Here is a 20644-nt window from a genome sequence, read left to right on the forward strand (position 1 = left end):
GGTGGGTGGATGGGGGCATCTGTCTCGATTTCACACCAACAGAGACCTATTTCCCCTCACTAAAGGGTCATAGGTGACAGCAAGGACTCTGGAAACAGGCAGACTGACTGTGCAAATCCTGGCTCACCAAATTCAGCTTCACCATGCCTCCGTTTCTTTGTCTGTAAAATGGGCATAATTGCAGGCCTGCTCACAGAGTTTTGTGAGGATTCGAGAAACGGATGTGTGCAAAGGCTTGAGCTCAGCCCTGACACACGAAGAAATGTTCTCGTGATTGCTTAGATGAAATCGGAGTTGTCTATTTTTTTAAAAAACTGCAAGAAATGAATCAGCTATTAAGTGGTCCATTATCAACTACTTGATAAATAAGGCTTTCTCAGTTCCCATCAGTAAAGTTGAGATAGTCTCAAATTGTTTATCAAAATGAACTACTATTAACAAAGTAAAATTTTTATTAGCACCTGGATGATGTTGTGTGTTACCCGGACTGGGTGATTTCAAGGTCTTGTCCAGCTCTAATGTTTTAGGATTCAGTATACTACCTGCATAATGGGGTGATAATATTAAGTGCAAAATGAGTTAACTATATTTTCAAAGTGCTGTTTTTTTTTTTTTTTTTTTTTAACATAAGCTGTTTTTTTCTGCTTTTTTTCTTATGATTTTTCCTGAAATATGGTCTTCTACATTTCAGATTCTTCTTTACTGCCAACCAGGTAAAGATTTACACCAATCAAGAGAAAACCAGGTGGGTCCTCCCAACCCCCAATCACTATTAGAGGAAGATTCTTTGGTGCAAAAATTGAGTGCTTTGTTTCTGGACTTGTTTGTCCCATTTTTTGTTTGCTTTTAACCAACTCAATGACAACAAAGGCAGCTATCCCCAAATCTGAACCTTTCATTAAGAAAAATAGCTGGGAGATCCCAGGTGCAGTAGCACATGCCTCTAATTCCAGCACTTTGGGAGGCTGAAGCAGGTGCATAGCTTGAGCTCAGGAGTTCCAGACCAGCCTAGGCAACATGGCCAAACCCTGTCTCTATGAAAAACACAAAAATTAGTTGAGTGTGGTGGTGTGTGCCTGTAGTTTCAGCTACTTGGGAGGCTGAGATGAGAGGATCACTGGAGCCCTGGAGGTCAAGGCCGCAGTGAGCCACGATTGCACCACTGCACTCCAGCCTGGGCAACAGAGTGAGACCCTGTCTCAAAAAAATAAATAAAAAGGCCAGGTGCAGTGGCTCACGCTTGTAATCCCAGCACTTTGAGAGTCCAAGGTGGGCAGATTGATTACCTGAGGTCAGGAGTTCAAGACTAGCCTGCCCAACATGGTGAAACCCCATCTCTACTAAAAATACAAAAAATTAGCTGGATGTGGTGGTGGGCGCCTGTAATCCCAGCTACTGGGGAGGCTGAGGCAGGAGAATCGCTTGAACCCTAGAGGAGGAGGTTGCAGTGAGCCAAGATCATGCCACTGCACTCTATCCTGGGCAACAAGAGTGAAACTCTGTCTCAAAAATAAATAAATAAATAATGACTGGGGGAGCATGTGGGGGGTGTTGCACAGAGATTGAGAGAAGCGTCTTGGTTTAGTGAAAACCTGTGAAAGTCAGAAAACCTGTTTCTGCCCAGCTCCATCCCAGTTGTGGTGTTTGGTCCGTGTCTTCATCTCTGTGACCTTTTGTTTTCACACTGGCACACACCTCCCAACATCCATTGTTGGGCAGTTGTAAGGCTCAAGTGAGCCCCAAGGCCTTTGAAAAGTTAAAAGTATTAAAGTGTTAGATGAACATAAGAAGAAATGATTATCCTGCCTTCAAAGCGAGCCTCCCTGTCTGACACACTCACTGGGCCACCTTCTCTGAGCACTTCTAAAAAGGGCCTCATTTATTCGTTCACTTATTCCATGCTGCACAAGTTTGTTAAGCACCCACTTGTGCCAGGCATTTGCTGTATGGTAAGGATTCATCAGTGAAGAGGTAGACACAGCCCCTGCTCTTTTCAATCTCATATTCGGAGGGGAGACAGATAATAAGTAATGAGAGTGTTTGTTAATAACTGTGGTGTGATATGATGGTCAGGAGTGGGTAGTCTAGGAGGGTACCAGGGAAGTGACCAGGGAGATGGCATTTGATGGTGACCTGAGAATGAGAAGCCAGTCTTGGGAAGAGCTGTTGCAAGAGCTTCAAGCAGAGGACATAGCAAACTAAGTGACTCCAAGGCAGGGAAGATTTCAGCGTGTTTGAGGGGGCCAGTGAGGCCAACCCCAGAGAGCACGTGGGAGAATGATAGGAGATGAGATGGGCAGGGTTTGCCCATCCAGGGGCTGCAATGTCAAGTAAGGAGTTTGAATTTTCAGTATAATGGAAGCCATTGGAGGGATTTGAACAGAGGAGAGGCATGATCTGATGTGTATCTGGGGTTGTCAGTCTGGCTAGATGGTGTGTCTGTGGCCATGGAGTCTGGGGGCAAGATAGAAGGGAGCAAGACTGAATGCAGGGAAACCAGAGAGGAGCCAAGTGTCATTGTCCAGGTGAGGGACCATTGGTGGCCTAGATTAGGGTGATGGCCGTGGAAGACCAAGAGGTGGACACACTGGAGATACACTGAGGCAGAAGCAACCAAATTACCAATGGGGTGGATTTATGTGACGCAAGGGGAAGATGAACATTGATTCCTGGGTTTGAGGCTAGAACAACTGGCCCTGTTTTCTGTGATAGGAGACACTGGTGGGATGAAAATCAAAAGTTCTACTTTGTACCTGTTTGTTTGTACCTGTTAGGTTTTGCTGCCTATTGGACCCCTAGGTGGAAATGTCACATATACACATATACATTTACACATATACATATACACATACACTCCTGGGTGTTCAGGAGTGGGACCAGCTGGAGATAGGAATGTTGGCCAGTGTGGGAAGCGGGGCTGGGTGAGAACAGCCTCCTGGAGAGTGCAAATGGAGAAGATCCAGTGATCTTCACCATGGGGAGGCTGGAGAGGAGAGAGGGTGGCAGAGGACACTGAACCGGGAGACAGGAGGCAGGATTAAACCAGGACTGCGTGGCAGGTGGTGTCTTGGGAGCCAAGAGAGAAAAGGGTTTCAAGGAGGGAAGAGTCCACTGTGTGAGATACTGATGAGCAGGTACGAGGCAGACAGCAAGTGTCCCTTGGATTTGGTAACGTGGAGGTTGTTGGCAACTTGGACAAGAGCACTTCCAGCAAAGTGGGTTGAAGATGGGAGGTGAGAAAGAGATAGTGATGGTGGACAAATTGTCTTTTTGAGAAGTTTTACTGAGAATGGGATGGGGACTGGCTGAAGCCGTGGGTTCAGGGGAGAGTTTTTAAAGATGAGAGAGAGTATGTGTGAGTGCTTGTGGGAGGCGTGGCAGATGCCAGGAAGCAAAGTCCTTGAGAAGAGGCCTCCTTGAGGACAGGAGTCGTTTGTAGTTGGAACGATGATGGAGAATGGAGAATGGAGATGCAGAAGCTTCTGGGTTTGTGTCTTGGCAGTGGTGGGTGAAGGCATTCCTGGAAGGGTTACTAGATCCAGGAGAGGGAGGAGAGCTGTGTGGGTGAGAACTGGGAAAGGAAGGTTTTAGAGAATCTGAGGACTGAGAGAGTTGGCTCATGGAGCAGGAAAGCGAGTATACCAGGGAGACAGGGTGAGACCCATGGCCCAGGTCTCTTGGCTTTCTGCCTGGCTCCTCCTCGGCTGCACAGATGGCTGGTGTTCTCAGAGGCTGCATCTCATGCCTGTGTTGTCTTCCTCTCCCCTAGGACCTTTATTGGGCTCGAGGTCACTTCAGGGCATGCCCAGTTCCTGGACCTAGTTTCAGAGGTGGACAGAGTCATGGAGGAATTCGACCTCACCACTTTCTACCAGGTAATGAATGGGGCTGCTGCTTCTCCATTGACCCATTTCTAATGAGAATAAAACTGTCTTTAAAGAGGCCCTCATAAGAGGCAAACTGAAGACCCTTCAGAACCTCCCGTGTCAGTGCTCTGAATGCCAGCCTTCTGAGGATGCACACCTTGGGAGGTGAGGGCTTTGAGGTATAGTCAGATGCAGCCCACCCAAAGTCTACCATTTCTTAGAAATCTTGCTTTATATCATAAATACGCCCGAGATTTGTACCTTCTGCTCCATAATGTTCCCATGTTGTTTTCACATTTTTTAAGTAGATGTCCCTAATAATTTTTGGTCAAATTGACCCTCAGAGAAGAGTTGTAGCTTCACACACCTTCCTGCACCTTGCCCAGGCCCTCCAAGGGCACTTGGGCTCTAAGTCAACTATCAGGGCTTTGAAGGGCCATTCGTTTTATTTGATGTATGTTTTAAACCATGCTGAGGGAGATAAGTATGAATTTGAATGGAGACAATTATTGTTGCTTCAAAACTTGAGACTTTGGGGATTTTGTTCATGTCATCTGAAAAGTATGGTGTATACTGGAATGTCCTAGATCAGAATAGAGGGTGGATTTTCTTTCATGTCACAGATGTAATGACTCTCTATGATACTTCAAGGAAAGCCTCTGTGAATAGGACTGTCTTAGCTCAGGCTGTCATAACAAAATACCATAGACTGGGTGGCCTAAATAACAGAAATTTATTTTTGCACAGTTCTGGAGGCTGGAAGTCCAAGATCAAGGTGACAGTGTGGTTGATGTCTTTCTTTTTTTTTTTTTTTGGAGACAGAGTCTCACTCTGTCACCCATGCTGAAGTGCAGTGGCGCATTCTCAGCTCCCTGCAACCTCCGCCTCCCATGTTCAAGCAATTCTGCCTCCGTCACCCGAGCAGCTGGGACTACATGTGTGCGACACCACCCCAGCTAATTTTTGTATTTTTAGTAGAGACGGGGCTTCACCATGTTGGCCAGGCTGGTCTCAAACTCCTGACCTCAGGTGATCCGCCTGCCTTGGCCTCTCAAAGTGCTAGGATTACAGGCGTGAGCCACTGCGCCTGGCCAAGTGTGGTCGGTTTCTGGTGAGGGTTCTTCCTGGCTTATAGATGGCTCCCTTCTAGCCATGTCCTCACATGGTGGGGCAGGGGTCGGGGGCTACAGGGAGAGAGCAGTGCCCAAGCTCTCTGTGATTAAAGGGCACTAATCATGAGGGTCCTGCCCTCATGACCTCATCTAACCCTAATTACCCCTCAAAGGCCCCATCTTTACATACTATCACATTGGGGGTTAGGGCTACATGAATTTGGGGGAGGGGACATGATTCAGTCCATGGCAAGGACCAGTCCTGTGCTATTTTGTCTGTGGAGGGTGCTTGGGATCAACACTGAGGATCTTGTCTCCCACTGGGCAGGCCAGGGATCCAGCAGGGACGTCACAACAGCTCTGTCACAGACCTGCTGTGATGGCAGGGCCTGCCAAGGTGTCCAGGTGACCGCCTGCCTCTCGTTTCCCTCCCCAGGACCCTTCTTTCCACCTCAGCCTGGCCTGGTGTGTGGGTGATGCACGTCTCCAGCTGGAGGGGCAATGCCTGCAGGAACTACAGGTGAATTTCCAGGGCAGGAGCACAGAGCGCACTGAACTCTAGAAATGACGGGACAGATGCTGGGGAGGAAGAGGATGAGGCACCCAAACCCGAATCCCTGGGAAACAAATGACATGGCAGGAGACCCCAACACCTTCCCTTGCAACTCAAGGTGTGGCCCCTGGACCGGCAGCTTCAGCATCACCTGAAGCTTATTAGCAATACAGATCTTTACCCCCCCTCACCCCCAACCTAAGAAATCAGAATTACATTTTAACAGATCTCTAGGGATTTGTGTGCACATTACAGTTTGGGAAGCACTGCCCTAGAACCCTGATCTGCGAGGAGGCTGCAGGCTTCCCTTGAAGTCCTAGCCACTTGCCCAGGGGTCAGAGGCTTTGGCCTGGCACTGGAAATGGGTGAAATGTACCAGGTGTAAGGAATATCCAGCCCCCAGAGTCTATCAAATTTCAGTAAGTAGCTGAAAGATTCCACTTTCCCATGTACGTTCTTAGAGGAGAACCAGCAGGTTACATGAAGTGGTAAGTGGTGGCTGATACTCCAGCCCTGGATGGGGAGACAGTAGGGAGTGTGGCCATGCAGGAAGGTTGGCCTACAGTTGCCAACACTTCTGCTTCATAAGAGAAGCCAGAAACCTAGATTTTTACATGTAATCTTGTCAGTTTTCAAATGTCAGCAACTAATTTGGATGTTTAAAAAACATTTTGCAAGCCAAACCAAACATGTGCAGGCTGGATGCAGCTGTGCTCCCTCATTAAGGAGCCGCCTTGCTGTTGGCCTGATGTTGCTGGAGGTGGCAAAGAGCTCTAGTTTGGGCTCCGGCAGACCTGGGTCCCAGGGCTGGTTTTATTGGTTTCTGTAATCCAGGGCTCTGAGCATCTGTGTCCTCATCTGTAAAGCTGGGATGATAGGACCAACCTCAGATATTACAGAAGTGATCAGACAAGATCAACAGTGCAGAGCCTGGAGCCTGCAGCCTCAGCCTCGCCCAGCCTCTGAAGTTGGGTGAGCTGGTTTGGTTTGCAGTGCCCTCTGGGTCCCAGATGCCCCTTAATGTGACTGTCCTCCCCTGGCTGCTGTTTTAAGGCAATCGTGGATGGGTTTGAAGATGCTGAGGTGCTGCTGCGCGTGCACATTGAGCAAGTCCGCTGCAAGTCTGGGAACAAGTTCTTCTCGATGCCTTTGAAGTGAGCACCTGAGGCCTTCCTCCTCCAGGGCCCTCTGTAGACCAGGCTGAGATGGAGGAACCTGCTAAAATCAATGGAGATGCTTCTAGCCTCCCAGTAGGAGGTCCCAGCCATGCCTTCAGCCTGGCAGAAGGTGTAGCCACTCCTCATCCTCCCTGAGTGTTCGCTCTCGCTCTCTCCCGCTCTCTCTCTCTGTCTCCCGCTCTCTGTCTCTCTCTCTCTGTCTCCTTCTTTCTCTTTCTCTTCCCCTCCCTCTCTCTTCCTCTCCTCTCTCTCCTCTCTCCGCTGTTGTGGGTTGCAGGTTGGGTGCGGCTGTGTTGTGGTCCTTCCCAGAAACTGCCAGTAGAGGGCACCCTGGGCATCCTAATTCTTACTCTGGTTGTTACGCAAAGAAAATATTGGGGTCAGTGGTGAGCCCACCCACACTTGCCAGAATCTCCACTGTAGTCCCCCTAACAAACAGCCCTTCACTCCCTCTCCCACTTCAGCAATTTCTATTTTGATGCCATTGGCCTCAGATCAGAGTGTTTTAAATCATCATGCCCTGGCTTATCCCTGGCCAAGCCAGGACACGGGGTGCTTCAGTGGGTCTGTCACCCTCTCTCCTTGAAGCATGTCGCTTTTATTTATTTACTTTTACTCTTACCCTGCTCCTGTGCCAGCAGGGGCTACTTCAAGGCCAAGGTCCAGGATGAGAACTTGTGACCCAGCCTCAGTTTTCTCCACTTCTTTCTCCCACTTACCCTAGCAAGGTGCCTGGGGAGACTTGAACAGATGTTTCATTTTGGCCTGGACAGTGGCTGAAAGCCAGGCCTCCAATGCACTGTGACCTCTGGCTTCCCCAGCAGCTTTCCCAGAGAGGCAGAGGGGCCTTCTACAGCCTGGGTTCTCCTGCTCCCTCCTGCCTGCTGCAGCTGCAGCATTCTGAGGGGCAACGTGGAGGAAGGGCCAGGGATGCACGCGATTTTAACTTTTTCATCAAACCTTCCGCGTGGCAAGGAAACAGTCAGTCCTCTTCAGTTGTCTTCTGGATTTCTGGTGATGGATAGAGAAATCTTTTTATGTTACAGTTTTAAATGATGTTCAACAAATAAAAAATTACATTTTTTATTTTGGATCTCTTTTGGACTACTTGTATTTAACCCAGAGAAAAGATGACTTTCACCTTCGCCTACCCTGTCCAGCTGTGTCTCACAGCTTGGGGGGACTCTTGGAAGTCTCTGCTGTGACTTCCAAGGTGGTCTTGAGAGGCATTAATGATGCTTCGGTAAAATAAGGGTAGGGAGGAGTCACCCGGCCTGCCAGGTCTACACACAGTTCTCACATAGCACATCTAGCCTGGAGCTAGGCGCGTGGCAGGGGTCACCACCCTTATCCCTCACCCACATAGGCAGACATTGACACCTTATACTGCTGTGACACTGAGCGCTTCCCGGAACCTTCTCGTGTCTTCCTCCCAGTATCCGCCCTGAAAGGTAAACAGGATGGCTAGTCCGCTGTTAAAAGAACAGGTTAAGTGACTTGCTTGTATGAGAAATCACAAGGAAGGGCTGTACTCAGCCCTAACCTCAGGTCCTGTGCTGGAGCAGCCTTGATCCAGCCCAACACACCACCTCATGGTCAGGCCTGGCATCTGAGTGCGGACACAGGGCTTGAAGGAAAGGTGTGGGGAGAGGGGCCTGTTGCCCAGGCTCCCATGGTGGCCCCCACTGCCCCGCCTTTCCTGAAAGGGGCAGCCTTCCAGCCGCTGCACTGAAAGACCCAGGCACATTCTGTGCCTTGTTCCTGCTCCCCACTGCATTGATCTGCTGACTCCAACTCATCATTAGGTTGGTTCTTCTGGAGGGGAGGAAGATGCCGGGCATACTTTCTGGCTTGCAAGCAACACGGCATCTCTGGCTGTGCAGCCTGTACTTAACTGACACCTACCCTGTGCCAGGCCCTGAACTGGGCACTTGGTGAACCAGACTAGGTCTGCCCTCTGGGTGCTCACAGCAAGGCTGAACAGGCAGGGAGCACAGAGAAGAATCCGCATCCTCAACATGGCACTTCCCCAAACTTGGGTACTGGCTTTTATTGGGAGGGGGGCAGGTGTGAGGTAAGACCTCCATCAACAAGCCCAGGAAGAGGGACGGGGCCATTCCCCCGGGGGGAGGATGTGGCTGGGGAGTCCGTCTGTGCTGAGGATGGAATTTGAGTGCAGCAACTTTGAGAAATGGGCCAAGATCAATAACCCTCCTCAATGGAGAATGGAAGGTGGCAATGGAGGAAGGAAGCAGGAGCCTCGCTGAGGGGGAGGGGTGGGCAGGCTGGGCCTGAGGAGGAGGCTGGCGGCAGGAGCTTGGCGGGCACCCAGACACTGAGTGTGCCTCTGGAGCAGAGTGAGCCCGTTGAGCAAGCGCTCCCGCTGACAGTGCAGAAGCAGCCGGGGCTCTTCCATAAGAGGAGATTCTCCATAAGAGGAGAAACCTCGGAGACAACTCTGGAGACACAGGGAAGACCAGAGCAGGCTGCAGTCCCCGCCAGGCAGGCTGGCCCAAAGAAATGCTCTTGATGAGGATTTTATCACACCAGGGAGAGTACAAAATCAACACATCTGGCCTCGGTGTCCTCAGATGTTCCCCACAGGGCAGGGAAATCATCTCACGCCTGTTTGGCTGATTTCCACCTGGCACTCTCCAGCGCCTCTCCAGACCACCCCAGCTTTGTTTCCAAGGGAGAGGGAAATTACCTTGGCTTGTTTGTTTATTCCTTGTCTTGGCACCAAGAGTCCCAAGGCCTGCTTCACCTTTGATGGTGTGTCGGGTGGGTGCATTGCCTGAGGGGCCCCTGGAGGGGAGAGCTGGAGGAGGGGGTGTCCTGGGCCTAGTTCCAGCCCACAGCTACTTTCCTTCACTGAAGAGGAGACCTCCCCTACGACCTCAGAACTCTCCTTTTGCAAATGAGGAAACAAACCCAAAGAGGGGAATAACTTGCTCCGATTGCCCAGTAAATTACAGCTGAGGCAAAAACCCAGGGACCTGGCTTCTGATCCAGAGCTTTTTACAACCTCTCACACCACATTGGGACCTCTAAATGAAACTGCTGTGAAACACCATGTCTGGGCTTTCATTCAAAAGACCAAGAAAAAAAGGTGTGTGGTGGTAGGCGGGGGTGTCAGGGCATAGATGAAACGATATTGGCAAAATATGGATAAGGTTTAAAGCTACTTGATGGAAGGGCTGGAGTTCACACATCTCAGTCCCACTGACTAGTCCTTTCAGGCTTTGGGTGCTGGCCAGACCCAGTAGAAACCCAGCTATCTTGGGTTGGATGTAGGTGCAAATCCACCTTGGATTCCCAAAGTACCTATAGGAGCCAGACCCAATAATTGGGAGCTTCAAGATATGGTCACAGGGGATGTCATTTCCTTAAGGCAGGATTGGACCCCAAGAGAGGAACCTCCAACAGAGAGAAAATCACCAGACTTGACTGACCCAGGCCTTTAAGAATGTTGCTCCATTCATTCCTGGGCTCCTCTCACTAATAGCTAGCCCCTTAAGCCCCACCTTTTTTTTTTTTTTTTTTTTTAGACAGGGTCTCGCTCTGAGTCAGCTGGGTTGAAGGGCAGCAGCATGATCATAGCTCACTGCACCCTCAACCTCCTGGGCTCAAGTGATCCTCCCACCTCAGCCTCCCAAGTAGCTGGGCCTACAGACGTACACACGCCTGGCTAATTTTTGTATTCTTTGTGGAGATGGGGTCTTGCCATGTTTCCCAGGCTGGTCTTGAACTCCTGGGCTAAAGCAATTCTGCCACTTCGGCCTCCCAAAGTGCTGGGATTACAGGCTTGAGCCACTTTTCCTAGCCCCAAACTTTTTTAAATTGGCTAATCGGAACTAAATATCATGAAAGAGTGCAACGTGGTCGGTTAAACAAGGACAACCCTGTTGTCTGTGTCTGAAGACCACTGCACATTTCCCAAAAGCAAATTTCAAAGTGGAGAATTTAGAAACCCACTTCCCAGATGAGGGATCCTACAGAGAAGTGAGTCCGTGGAAATGATGAAATTGCCCGGTTCCTTTCTCTAAATTCCGACTTCCTTTCCCCAAGGACATCCCAGGAGGGTTCAAATGCGCGCTCTCTAAGGCGCTCTGCCAGGTCTCCTGATTTCCAGTTTCCGGGAGGTGAGGCTGGCTGGGGTGCCCCGCGGGCCTGCTCTAGAGAAAACCGCCCTCAGGTGAGGACAGCTTCCATTTCCGGGTCTGAAGATAAGGAATACGGTCTCCGCCCTCCTGCCTGCCGCCCTCACCCACTGACCACGCCGGTCAGTCTCCAGGGTTGCCGTTGGCCTGGCCCCCGGGTCTCGGTGGACCTTCGACCCGGGCCTCCCAGCTGTGGCCTCCTGCATCCACCCGCCCCGACCTCAAGCTGCTTCCGGAATAGAATGAACGCCAGCTCATTAAGTTTCGCGGGGAGGTGTGTCCACCCGCCCCGCGCCGCGTCGGGCCGCACTGTAGCACTTCACTCGCACTAGCCAGTGGCCAAAGTGCTTGGGCACCTATTGCGCCAGGCCAAGAACCAGAAGCCTTACCTCGCACTCACCCCAACTCTTTGCCCCACGTTCCCGATAAGAACATGGAGACTCGGAGAGATTAATTTGCCCACGTGCAAGCTGCAGCTAAGGGGCGGACTCGGAACTTGAACCGTGTCCCTCCTAAACCTGCCCCTTGTTCGCCGCAACGCGCCCTCGACGCGCACAAAACCCTCAAGATACTGAGGAAAGTTACTCAATGGCCAGAGACACCCTGGGGCTTTTGAAAAGAGGTTTCAGGCTGACAAATTTCCATATATATATATATATAACGACTCTTTGGTCCCTCCCCTAAGACCTCCTTCCCGACCCCCTCGGCCTCAGTATCCCCCCCAACCCACCAGGTAGGATCCCTAAGGAGGAGTCTTCATTCCTCCCAGGCAGGGAGACCACGCCTTCCCTGCTTCCTCCCTCCGCGGGGGGTCGCGTTGGAGGACACCCCTGTCCTTCAGACGCTGGGTTGAGAGTGACGCGGGGTGGGCTGGAGAGGTTTCCCGCCGTCTGGGAAGAGTAAACGGGCCGCCCACCTGCCGGGCCTCGGCCGCCCGCACCTGCTCGTGAGAAGCCTCTGGCTGGGGCACCGCCCCCGGTCCCCGCCCGGGTCCGCGCACTGGGAGCACGCTGGCCCTTTAAGAGCGCGGCGGCCGCGGCGCGCGGGGAGGAGGGCTGGGAGCGCCCGGAGCCGCGCTGAACTCGCCGGGGACGTCGGGCGCCCGCTCCTTGGCTGGCTGGCTGGTTCGCTCGCTCTCTCTTTCGGGTGGGCTCCCTGCGCCTCCTCCCCGGACTGCCTGGGGACCCGGGCCCGGTCGGGCGCGGCGGCGAGCAGAATCCCCGGGCAGGAGGCACGCGCTCCGGGCAGCGCCCGGCCCCAGGCATGGACAGAGGGAGCTGGGCGCGCAGGGGGCGCCGCGGGACCGGGCGGCCAGAGCGCTGAGCCAGACAAAGGCTCCGGAGTTGCGCTCGCTCTCGGGAGCCGGGCCCCAGGCTCTGGGCGCCGAGGCTGCGGGACCCCGCGGGGGGTAGCTCCGGCCGGCCCCCTTCCCTCCCGCTGATTCCGAGCTCCCGGACCTGCCCTGCCCTCTTCTCCTCGGGCTTGGGAATTTGCCGAGGCGACCTAGGCGGCTCCAGCGGGGACCGGGAGCCTGAGGTGCGCGGCGCGCCCGCCGGGCCAGGAGCCAGGGAGCGTCGCAAGTTTCCAAGGCGCGTGCGAGGACCCGGCGTGCAGTGTTCCGGGCCGGGCTGGGCGCCGAGAGCATGGGCAGCAACCGGAGCGCGCCCGGACGGCCGGGCTGGACTGGCAGCCTCCTCCGCGACCGGGAGGAGGCGGCGCGGCCGCGACTGTTGCCGCTGCTCCTGGTGCTTCTGGGCTGCCTGGGCCTTGGCGTAGCGGCCGAAGACGCAGAGGTCCATGCCGAGGTAAGACCCCCGCCCTGCCCTTTGGCTGAGGGCTGGGGGCTTAGAGAGGCGCCACGCCCGCAGCCAGGGACGTGGAGGTGGAGGGAGCGGAGACGCGCCCCCTGTTCTGGGCCTTGGCGGGGAAGAAAGGGGACTTGGCAGGCTGCCCCTCCCCAGCTCGCCCTCTGCAGCGCACCTCTTCCCAAACCCGGGAGGGCGCAGGGCTCGCGCCTCCCGGCTACTCCGAGTACAGTCCTGTTCTGGGCACTGAGCCCCCACCCAGACCCCCCCACATTCAGCTTGTGTCCCGGGAGCCGCTTCCGCCGCCCCCAGCCCTTGCGTCCCCTCCTTCCTTCCCTCCAGGGCTGCCGATTCCTCGAGAGCCCGGCTGGCGCGCAGTGGCGCTCTTTGCGAGTGGGGAGGGGGCTACTCTCGGGGACAGCCACAGGCGGAGCAGGAGCTGGGCAGCTGGGCAACAGCGCTCCTGCCCAGGTGGCCTCTCGTCTGGATGATACCGAGGCGCACACGGCGGGCCGGGATGCGGGGGGTTGGGTGCAAACAGCTGAGGCAGCGGACTTGGGTTGCGGGGGCGCTTTGGCTACTTTCTTGCGCTCTTGCGAGGAAGTCTAGCCACGCCCGGGCGGGGTCCCAAGGACGGACCCTGCCTCCCACAGCGCTTCCTTCCAACAGCGCCCCTACGTCGAAGCCCCGGGTGGGAGAAGGTGGACCCCGCGCCTCTTTTCGCTAGGAGCCCGCTAGGCGTCCCTCCTGGGGCCCCGCTGTGGATGGCTTCCGCGGGTGACCAGGCGCGGCATCCCGGCGTAGAGCCGGGTCCAGCCAGCGCCCCAGCTCCATGGTGTCTCCCGAGCGAGGACACTGAAGGCGCCAGCTCTGTTGCCCCAGAGCAAGAGCAGGGTCCGCTCTTCCCCGACTTCTAAGACCTGCTCCCTGCCCCAGATAGGCGAGGAGAGGATTGGGCCGGGAGTAGGGAGAAAGAACCACCCCGGAGCCGCTTCTGCACGGTGCTCAGGCCTTGGTGCCCTTGGGCTGCCCCGGCTGCGGGCCTGAGCGCCGTTTCTATTTGCAGCTAGGCTGGTGCTCCCTCCCTGGCCCACGGCGGCTTTCCCATCTCCCCGGGCTGCCTGGGAGATTTTTCCGATGGAAGCTTGCCCTTCCCCGCCCTACTTTAATAAAAGCATAGAGGAAGGGCAGGGAATTCCTCCTGGGCTCGAGTTACACCTCCCAGCCAGTTCCCCACCTGCTCTGTCCTCCCTCCCTGGCCAGGCCAGGGAGAGCTGCAAGGAGCCAGGATAGGAGCCCCGCCCCGACCCAGTCTGGCCACCCTCCCCCACCCCATTCACACAGGCAGGCAGGAGTTTAGGGGGCTCCTGTTGGTGAGGATTACCCCTCAGCCAGTGACCCAAGTAGTGGGCTGAGAGTGCCGTTTGGGCCCACCTGCCACTCTGGGCTGGAGTGCCAAAGAATTTCAAGTCACAATCCCACTCTTGAGTTTCTCATTTACTTAGGGATGGTGTCTGTACATAGGAAGCAATGATGGAATTTGATGGCTGTGCATTGCTAATGGCATCCTAGCTGGCCAGGAGCTCTGGGGTGCAGGGACCTGTAGTCGGAGGGGGCTTCACTCTCTCTCTCTTCTGCTTTTCCAGTTCCATCTCACCCCTACCCCAACCCCCCAGTTCAGGGAGTGCCCACAGCTCAGTGCTGCCAGGGAAGAAGCTGTGGTTGCATTATCACAGACCGTGCTTCTGATCTGGAGATTGTGACTGTCCTGGAGCCCTACTCCTGGGGAAACACTTTGGTTGGACCTGGGCAGTGGCTGGAAGAGACCCCGAAAGGTTTAGGGAGCCCTGAATGTTGGCAGCCATGCAGATAGAGGGCTAGAGACAGGTGGAGTATCCCAGCTCCTACAGTTGGCTTTGGGTACAGGCCGCTTCTGGAGTCCCATCAGGTCTGGCCACATGTGGGCCCAAAGAGTCAAATGGCCTCAGCAGCCAGCCCATCTGCCAGGAGGCTGTGGCCTCAGACTCCTGGGCCTGGCCTACACCCTGTGTTGAGCCTCCCTTCCTCGGAGAAGGGCTGGCTCTCTCATCCTCACCCCAGCATCTGCACAGCTTTAGACCTCCAGCTGGGTCATGGCTGGGACCTTCTCAGAGCAGCTTGGCAGTTGAGCCAAGGCCAGCCCCTCTCCACTTCCTCTCTCCCCTCCCAGGGTGGAAGCCACAGGAGTTGCACAAGGCTGAGACATCAAGGAACCTGGCACGTGCTAGGAACTGAGAAACACCTGCAACCTGCCAGGCCCTAACCCACCACTGAGCTGCCTTGCCCTATCCCACATTCTCCTTTAGATGTCCGGTCCCAGTCTGTAGTCATTCCGGGCCAGATCCCCACCTGGCTGAGGTGCCCACTGTTGTTCCTGCCCTGCAGGGCTGAGAGTCTCCAGGTTCACCAGCGGAGCTCTTATCTCACCTGCCTCCCCCTACCCCCTCCTCCCAGGCACAATTCAGGCCCTCAGCCTGCTCTGTGGAGGTGACTCAGGCTGCCAGAGTTCACAGGTGTGGTGCCACCACCACCAAGACAGATCCACCCACCCTTCCTGAATAGGCCCACGAGTATCTTCCTAGCCCCTACGCAGCCACAGAGCAGATGAGGCGGCAGGGGGGTGGGGGATTGGGCGGGGGTCGGCGTGAATTCTCATTTCGACCTTCAGGTGAGCCACAGTCTCGGGCTTCCTGCACTTCAGTCTCTACTAGTACTTCCATGCTGGCTCCGGCGGGCCCCACTGGTCTCCTCCTTCTTTTAACAGAGCAAAACTACACATGCTGTCTTTGCCCACCAGCTAAGAAAAGGAGGTTAACAGCAGGGCCTTGTCATTGGGAATCTACAGAAGCTGAATCTTCTCCCCCTCCCCTCTTGTCTCTGCTTTTTACTCTGTTTTCTTGCTAGTAGCAAATCACTCCTCTCCATGCTCTGTGTCAAGACCCAGCGAGAACTGGTCTGATTGGCCCAGCCAAGGACCTAGATCTCATTGGGCCATGCACTCCACACCCAGCCCTTGCCATGTTTCCGAGTTGGGACTGCCCTTAGGTCCAGCCAGTCATCTGTCTCCTTGCAGAGAACAGCCCAGTGTAAGCTCCTTGTCTGAGCGTGTATTGGCCTGACCTTCCCATCATAACCTCTGAACACAAATACCTCCTTTGCCCAACCCCACGGGATGTCGATACTTAAAAGATATCCATGAATGTGGAGAGGAGCAACATGGAAATAACACACTATCCCCACCCCCAAAAGAAGACTTTCCTCAAAAGCCCAGTGTCCACTGCTATCTCTTATGCCCACTCAAGATGGCCACACTGCAGGCGTGGAAAAGCCCCTCCCTGCCAAGTGGTTTGTTCTGGCTGTCCCTCTGTGGCCCTTTTGTTGTTTGTTCCAGATGTTCCCTGCCATCATCACCTCTGCCCCGCTGGGAGTTTGACCTCTGCCTCAGGCTAGCTGCGGTGGTCGCTGTGAGCACCACTGCTTTCCCGATCAGATCAGAATGGATATCCTCCATATCATCCCAAGGCTTAGGTAATTCCCTCGCTTGGACACTCCAGCAGTGCTTTGGTCCTGGAGATGTGTTTTCTGAGTCAGCAAAGACAGGGAGGGGTTGCGGACCCTGCTTCTATCTTTCTCCTTTACAAAGAGGGTCCTGGGTGAAGCCCACCATTGAGTGTGAAGATTGGGACCCAGGCGGCTGAACGCTCCAGATCTGAGACACAGTAGGCACCATCTGGCTGGACAGCCCTGAGTGACGGCTCAGATAGGGCTGCTTCACAGTGGGACACAGGTTCCAGGGATTCCTGAGACCAGAGGCCATGGAGCTGGACCTGGATCCCAGAGGCAAAGAGGGATGCCTCTTCCCTAATCCCATGGCCTTCGTGGCAATAGAAGAAAAAGTGGAAAGAGACCCAACTCAGCCTCCAGTGACAGGACAGGTGGATGAGCCCCTGGTTCCAGCCATTAGCCAGCCCGTGGAGATGCCCCCCATCCTGCTGCCATTGGCTGGTGGTGATGCAGGCCGAGGTCTAGATTGCCTCTCCAGGGCACTGGCGCTGGCACTGGCACTGCCTTGTCTTTCCCCTAGGAGTGACTGTCACCCTGTAGGGGTGAGAGTCTAACTCCACGTTCAGCATTTATGAGCATGGCACCTGATACATAGTGCAAAACAGTGCACAACATGGTGGCCTACACCCTGTGTCCAGAGCCTCCCTGGCAAAATAGTGCAAAACACAGTGACAGAAGTGAATGGCATTTACTGTTGGGCAAATCACTGAACCTGTATGAACTTTAGGATCCCTATAAAAAGGGAATAGCAGTGGTATATCTGTTTGATGGAGTTACTGGGGAGATTCATTGCATTTATGTGCAAAACACTAAACGCTATGCACAGCGCCCGGCACAGGGGGCCTAAGGAGTGCGGCGCAGGTGTTACTTTTGAGCATGTTCAACATATTTGTGTCTGTCCTGGACACAGCCTAGGGATGTTTTGTAAGCATTTTCACGTTTAATCCTTGTATTAACTCTTCAAGTGTATATGCTGTCATTACCCTATTGTACAAAAGAGAAAACTAATACTGAGTCGAGAAAAATGACCCCCGCATTCCATAGCCAGGGAGTGGCAGAGCTTGGATTTGAACCCAGCTCAGTCTGGCCTAGAGCCCAAGCTCCCAACCCCTATGTAGGGTTAAAGGCTACAGGGCAGAGCCTAGGGTGCCATCCTGTGGAAGTTCCACCACGCAGAATTCTGCTGGGCCCGATCCAGGTGGGAAGGAGGTTTCTGAGGTGGAGCCAGAGCTGCCTTAGCTGTGTGAGCCAAAAGCCCTCCCCAGGCCCACCCAGCCTTGCCCCCATCTGTCCAGCCAACCAAGCTCTGCCCTGTGGATAGCCCCGTCTAGGAGTCAGCACCTGCAGGGAGGTTTCCAGGTGAGGACCCAAGGCCGGGCCCCCAGCCAGGCCTGAAACTCCTGGCTAACAGAGGCTTCTTCACCCCGCCCACTGGCCAGGGAACCCGGTTGTTTTTTCCTCCAAGTTAAGGAGTGTGGGGCAGGCTGGAAGGCTGCTGGGTAAAGAAGTGGTCAGACCTCAAGACGTCTTCCTCCTTCCTGCTTCTCCTGCTGGACTTCCCCACCACCCAGAGTCCCAGCCCCCACCTTCAACTCGCTTTAAGACCCATGGGAGGGAGAAGATTTAAGCCCAAACTAAGCATATGTGTCCTAGAACCGCTGAAATGTGGACCATACTGCCTCTAAAGGTAGTGTGCAATCCACCAAGGAGGACCTGGCTCAATGCCGCCTTTTTTTTTTTTTTTTTTTTTTGAAACAGAGTCTCGCTCTTGTGGCCCAGGCTGGAGTGCAATGGAGCAATCTCGGCTCACTGCAGCCTCTACCTCCCGGGTTCAGGCGATTCTCCTGCCTCAGCCACCTGAGTAGCTGGGACTACAGGCGCGTGCTACTATGCCTGACTAATTTTTTGTATTTTTAGTAGAGACGGGTTTCGCTGTGTTAACCAGGATTGTCTCAATCTCCTGACCTCGTTATCTGCCCGCCTCAGCCTCCCAAAGTGCTGGGATTACAGGCGTGAGCTACCACGCCCTGCCCATGCCACCTTCCTTTACTGGCCTTGGGGGTGCTCTCAACCCTGCTTGGTGGATCGGAGTGATGATCTTGGCCCTATTTTGCAGAGGAGGGAACTAAGGCTTAGAAAAGTTACCCTAGCCATCTTCCATTGCCTGGGGCCCTGTTATGTGGACTAGCAGTCGGAACCAAGGAGCGGCCCTCAGGGGCTGACTTCCGCTCAGCCTGAGGAAGGGCTAACAGTCGTTGCTGTCTGGAGAGAGAATGGGCTGCCTTGGGTGGCAGTGAGCGCCCCCTGTCTGCAGTATGCAGGCTGGATGAGTTTTTGGCCAGCTGTAGTCCGTCGAGGCCTTGCGGGTGGCTGGGCTTTATGGTACTGGGGCCACCCAGCTGGTGAGTGGACTCTTGGCTCAGGTCTGCTGATCTAGGTGGACCCTGTGGGCCTGGAGTGCGCACCCTGCCTTCTGCAAGCTCCCTGGCTGTCCTAGGACTTGTCCCATTCAGCATAGGCTCTGTGCCTAGTGGCTGGGAGTACAGAGCTGGGCACAGCCTTGGCCTGCTCCCTAGAGCCCTCAATACCAAGACTACAGGGTAGGGGAGATGAGCATGGTGAGGACCTCACAAGGCCACAAAAGGTTTGGGGGCCGGATCCATCGCTGGCAGCCTTGACAAGGCTTCTTTTGTGCCTGGCTGGACAACTCTGCCTGGGTCTGCTCAGATTGCAGACAGAACCTGGGTGACAGAGGCAAAGCAGAGCCCAGTAGAAAGTGTCCTTATCTCCTGGGGTCTGATAAGGGCCCTGGGGGAGGGGGCTGCCGGCCAGCTCCACAGATCTGAGGGCTGGAGGAGCTGGAAGGGCCGGCTGGGGCAGCGGCAGCAGACGCTTGCCCCCTCCCCACCCCACTCCCCACTGTGGCGGCTGCTCACTGCACAGTATTGATCTAGCGGCTTCTTACACCAACCCTCTCAGCAGCCTGTGGGGGAGGGTGGACTGAGATGGCCCAGCGCCCAGACCCGGCCGGAGATGTTGGGTGTGGGGAGAATTAGGCACCCTTCCCCGTGCTGTGCTGGGCACTGCTCCTGAGAAAGGCCTAGTGTCCCCAGCCTGAGGCCAAGAGGAGCTGGTGATACTTCAGAAGCAGCCTGGTCCGATAGTCCCAGTTCCAGCCCAGGTCAGCTCTGTGACCCTGGGTGAGGCACTCACTATCTCTGAACCTTGCTGTCTGTATCATGGGAATGGTCATAAATCTACCTTTCAGGAGTGGCAGTGAGCATTCACTGGAGGCTGGAATGGGTGGCTGGCCCTGAGTTGGGTACCTGCTCTCCTGGTAACTGTAAAAACTGTCCCTAATACAAGGAACCTCTTCCTGCCACCTAGAGTCACAGGTGGGGTGAGCCACGTGGGAGAAGCTTTGCTTCTCAGGTGAGGAAACTGAGGCTCAGAAAGTCTGTAAGTGGCAGAGTAGGGTGGGACATGAAGCAGGACTTGTTTCTTCTGCCTCCAAGGCCACTGAGTCAACGCAGACTCAGGTGCTGCGGTTATGGCCTCTCCTGTGTACCGGGGTCCAGGAACCCCCACTTCTGACTCCTGGTGACCCCATATCTCCTTGCCACTCACCTGAAGTGTCAATAAATACTAATGGGATGGGGTCTGGAAGTCAAGAAAGAAATTGGCTAGGTGTGGTGGCTCAGCCTGTAATCCCAGCAATTTGGGAGGCCAAGGTGGGCGGATCACCTGAGGTCAGGTACTCGAGACCAGCCTGGCCACCATAGTGAAACCCTGTCTCTACCAAAAATAGAAAAATTAGCTGGGTGTGGTGACGCACGCCTGCAGTCCCAGCTACTCAGGAGGCTGAGGCAGAAGAATCGCTTGAACTCAGGAGGTAGACGTTGCAGTAAACCAAGATCACGCCATCCTGGGTGACAGAGAGAGACTCTGTCTCAAAAAAAGAAAAGAAATGGCTGAGAGAACCACAGTGGCCGGTGCCCCCCATAGTAGCCCACACCCCAAGCTGCAGAGGGGAGGGGCCCTCATGGCCCCAGAGCCCTCCTTCCCTCCCATTGGACAGTGGCCTTGGTGGCAGAAGAAACAAGTCCTGCTTCATGTCCCACCCTACTCTGCCACTTACAGACTTTCTGAGCCTCAGTTTCCTCACCTGAGAAGCAAAGCTTCACCCACGTGGCTCACCCCACCTGTGACTCTAGGTGGCAGGAAGAGGTTCCTTGTATTAGGGACAGTTTTTACAGTTACCAGGAGAGCAGCAAGGGCTTGAACACTGGGACTGGGAGTCATGACCTGGGGACTCATCTGTGCCTTTTGCCCAGTGGCAGCAAAGTAGTTCAGCAAGCTCCCCACAC

The 20644-nt window shown here is 54.5% G+C and overlaps 3 protein-coding genes across 4 annotated transcripts in view; 2 read left to right on the forward strand and 1 right to left on the reverse strand.

The window, feature by feature from the left end:
• The window catches only part of USB1 (U6 snRNA biogenesis phosphodiesterase 1), a 26043-nt gene extending 18241 nt beyond the window's left edge, over positions 1–7802 (forward strand). For both annotated transcript variants that reach the window (XM_017878917.1, XM_017878916.1), the window contains exons 4-7: positions 692–745; positions 3770–3875; positions 5415–5498; positions 6585–7802. In XM_017878917.1, the coding sequence (XP_017734406.1) occupies positions 692–745; positions 3770–3875; positions 5415–5498; positions 6585–6689 (349 nt within the window). In that variant the 3' untranslated portion in view covers positions 6690–7802. The remainder of the gene's footprint in view (positions 1–691; positions 746–3769; positions 3876–5414; positions 5499–6584) is intronic.
• On the reverse strand, positions 7635–12668 carry LOC108533917 (translation initiation factor IF-2-like). The gene is made up of 3 exons (XM_017878962.1): positions 11600–12668; positions 8090–8153; positions 7635–7720 (listed from the first exon to the last, which is right to left on the reverse strand). Exons 1-3 carry the CDS (start codon positions 12666–12668, stop codon positions 7702–7704), a joined length of 1152 nt encoding a protein of 383 aa, XP_017734451.1. The 3' UTR covers positions 7635–7701.
• MMP15 (matrix metallopeptidase 15) overlaps positions 11724–20644 on the forward strand; it is a 21836-nt gene continuing 12915 nt past the window's right edge. Inside the window, exon 1 of the mRNA XM_017878915.1 lies at positions 11724–12674. Coding sequence (XP_017734404.1) covers positions 12513–12674 — 162 coding nt within the window. The 5' untranslated portion in view covers positions 11724–12512. The remainder of the gene's footprint in view (positions 12675–20644) is intronic.

This window comes from Rhinopithecus bieti, unplaced genomic scaffold, assembly GCF_001698545.2.
Source record: "Rhinopithecus bieti isolate Rb0 unplaced genomic scaffold, ASM169854v2 scaffold_11161, whole genome shotgun sequence".
Taxonomy (NCBI): domain Eukaryota; kingdom Metazoa; phylum Chordata; class Mammalia; order Primates; family Cercopithecidae; genus Rhinopithecus; species Rhinopithecus bieti.

What these genes read in the sequence shown, in the direction of transcription:
- LOC108533917 (XM_017878962.1), bottom strand. Translation starts at nt 12,668, where the DNA reads ATGGACCTCTGCGTCTTCGGCCGCTACGCCAAGGCCCAGGCAGCCCAG. An exon ending in CTCCTTAGGGATCCTACCTG is followed by an intron (nt 8,154 to 11,599) that starts GTGGGTTGGGGG and finishes TTTACCTTTCAG; the next exon opens with GGCGGATACTGGGAGGAAGA.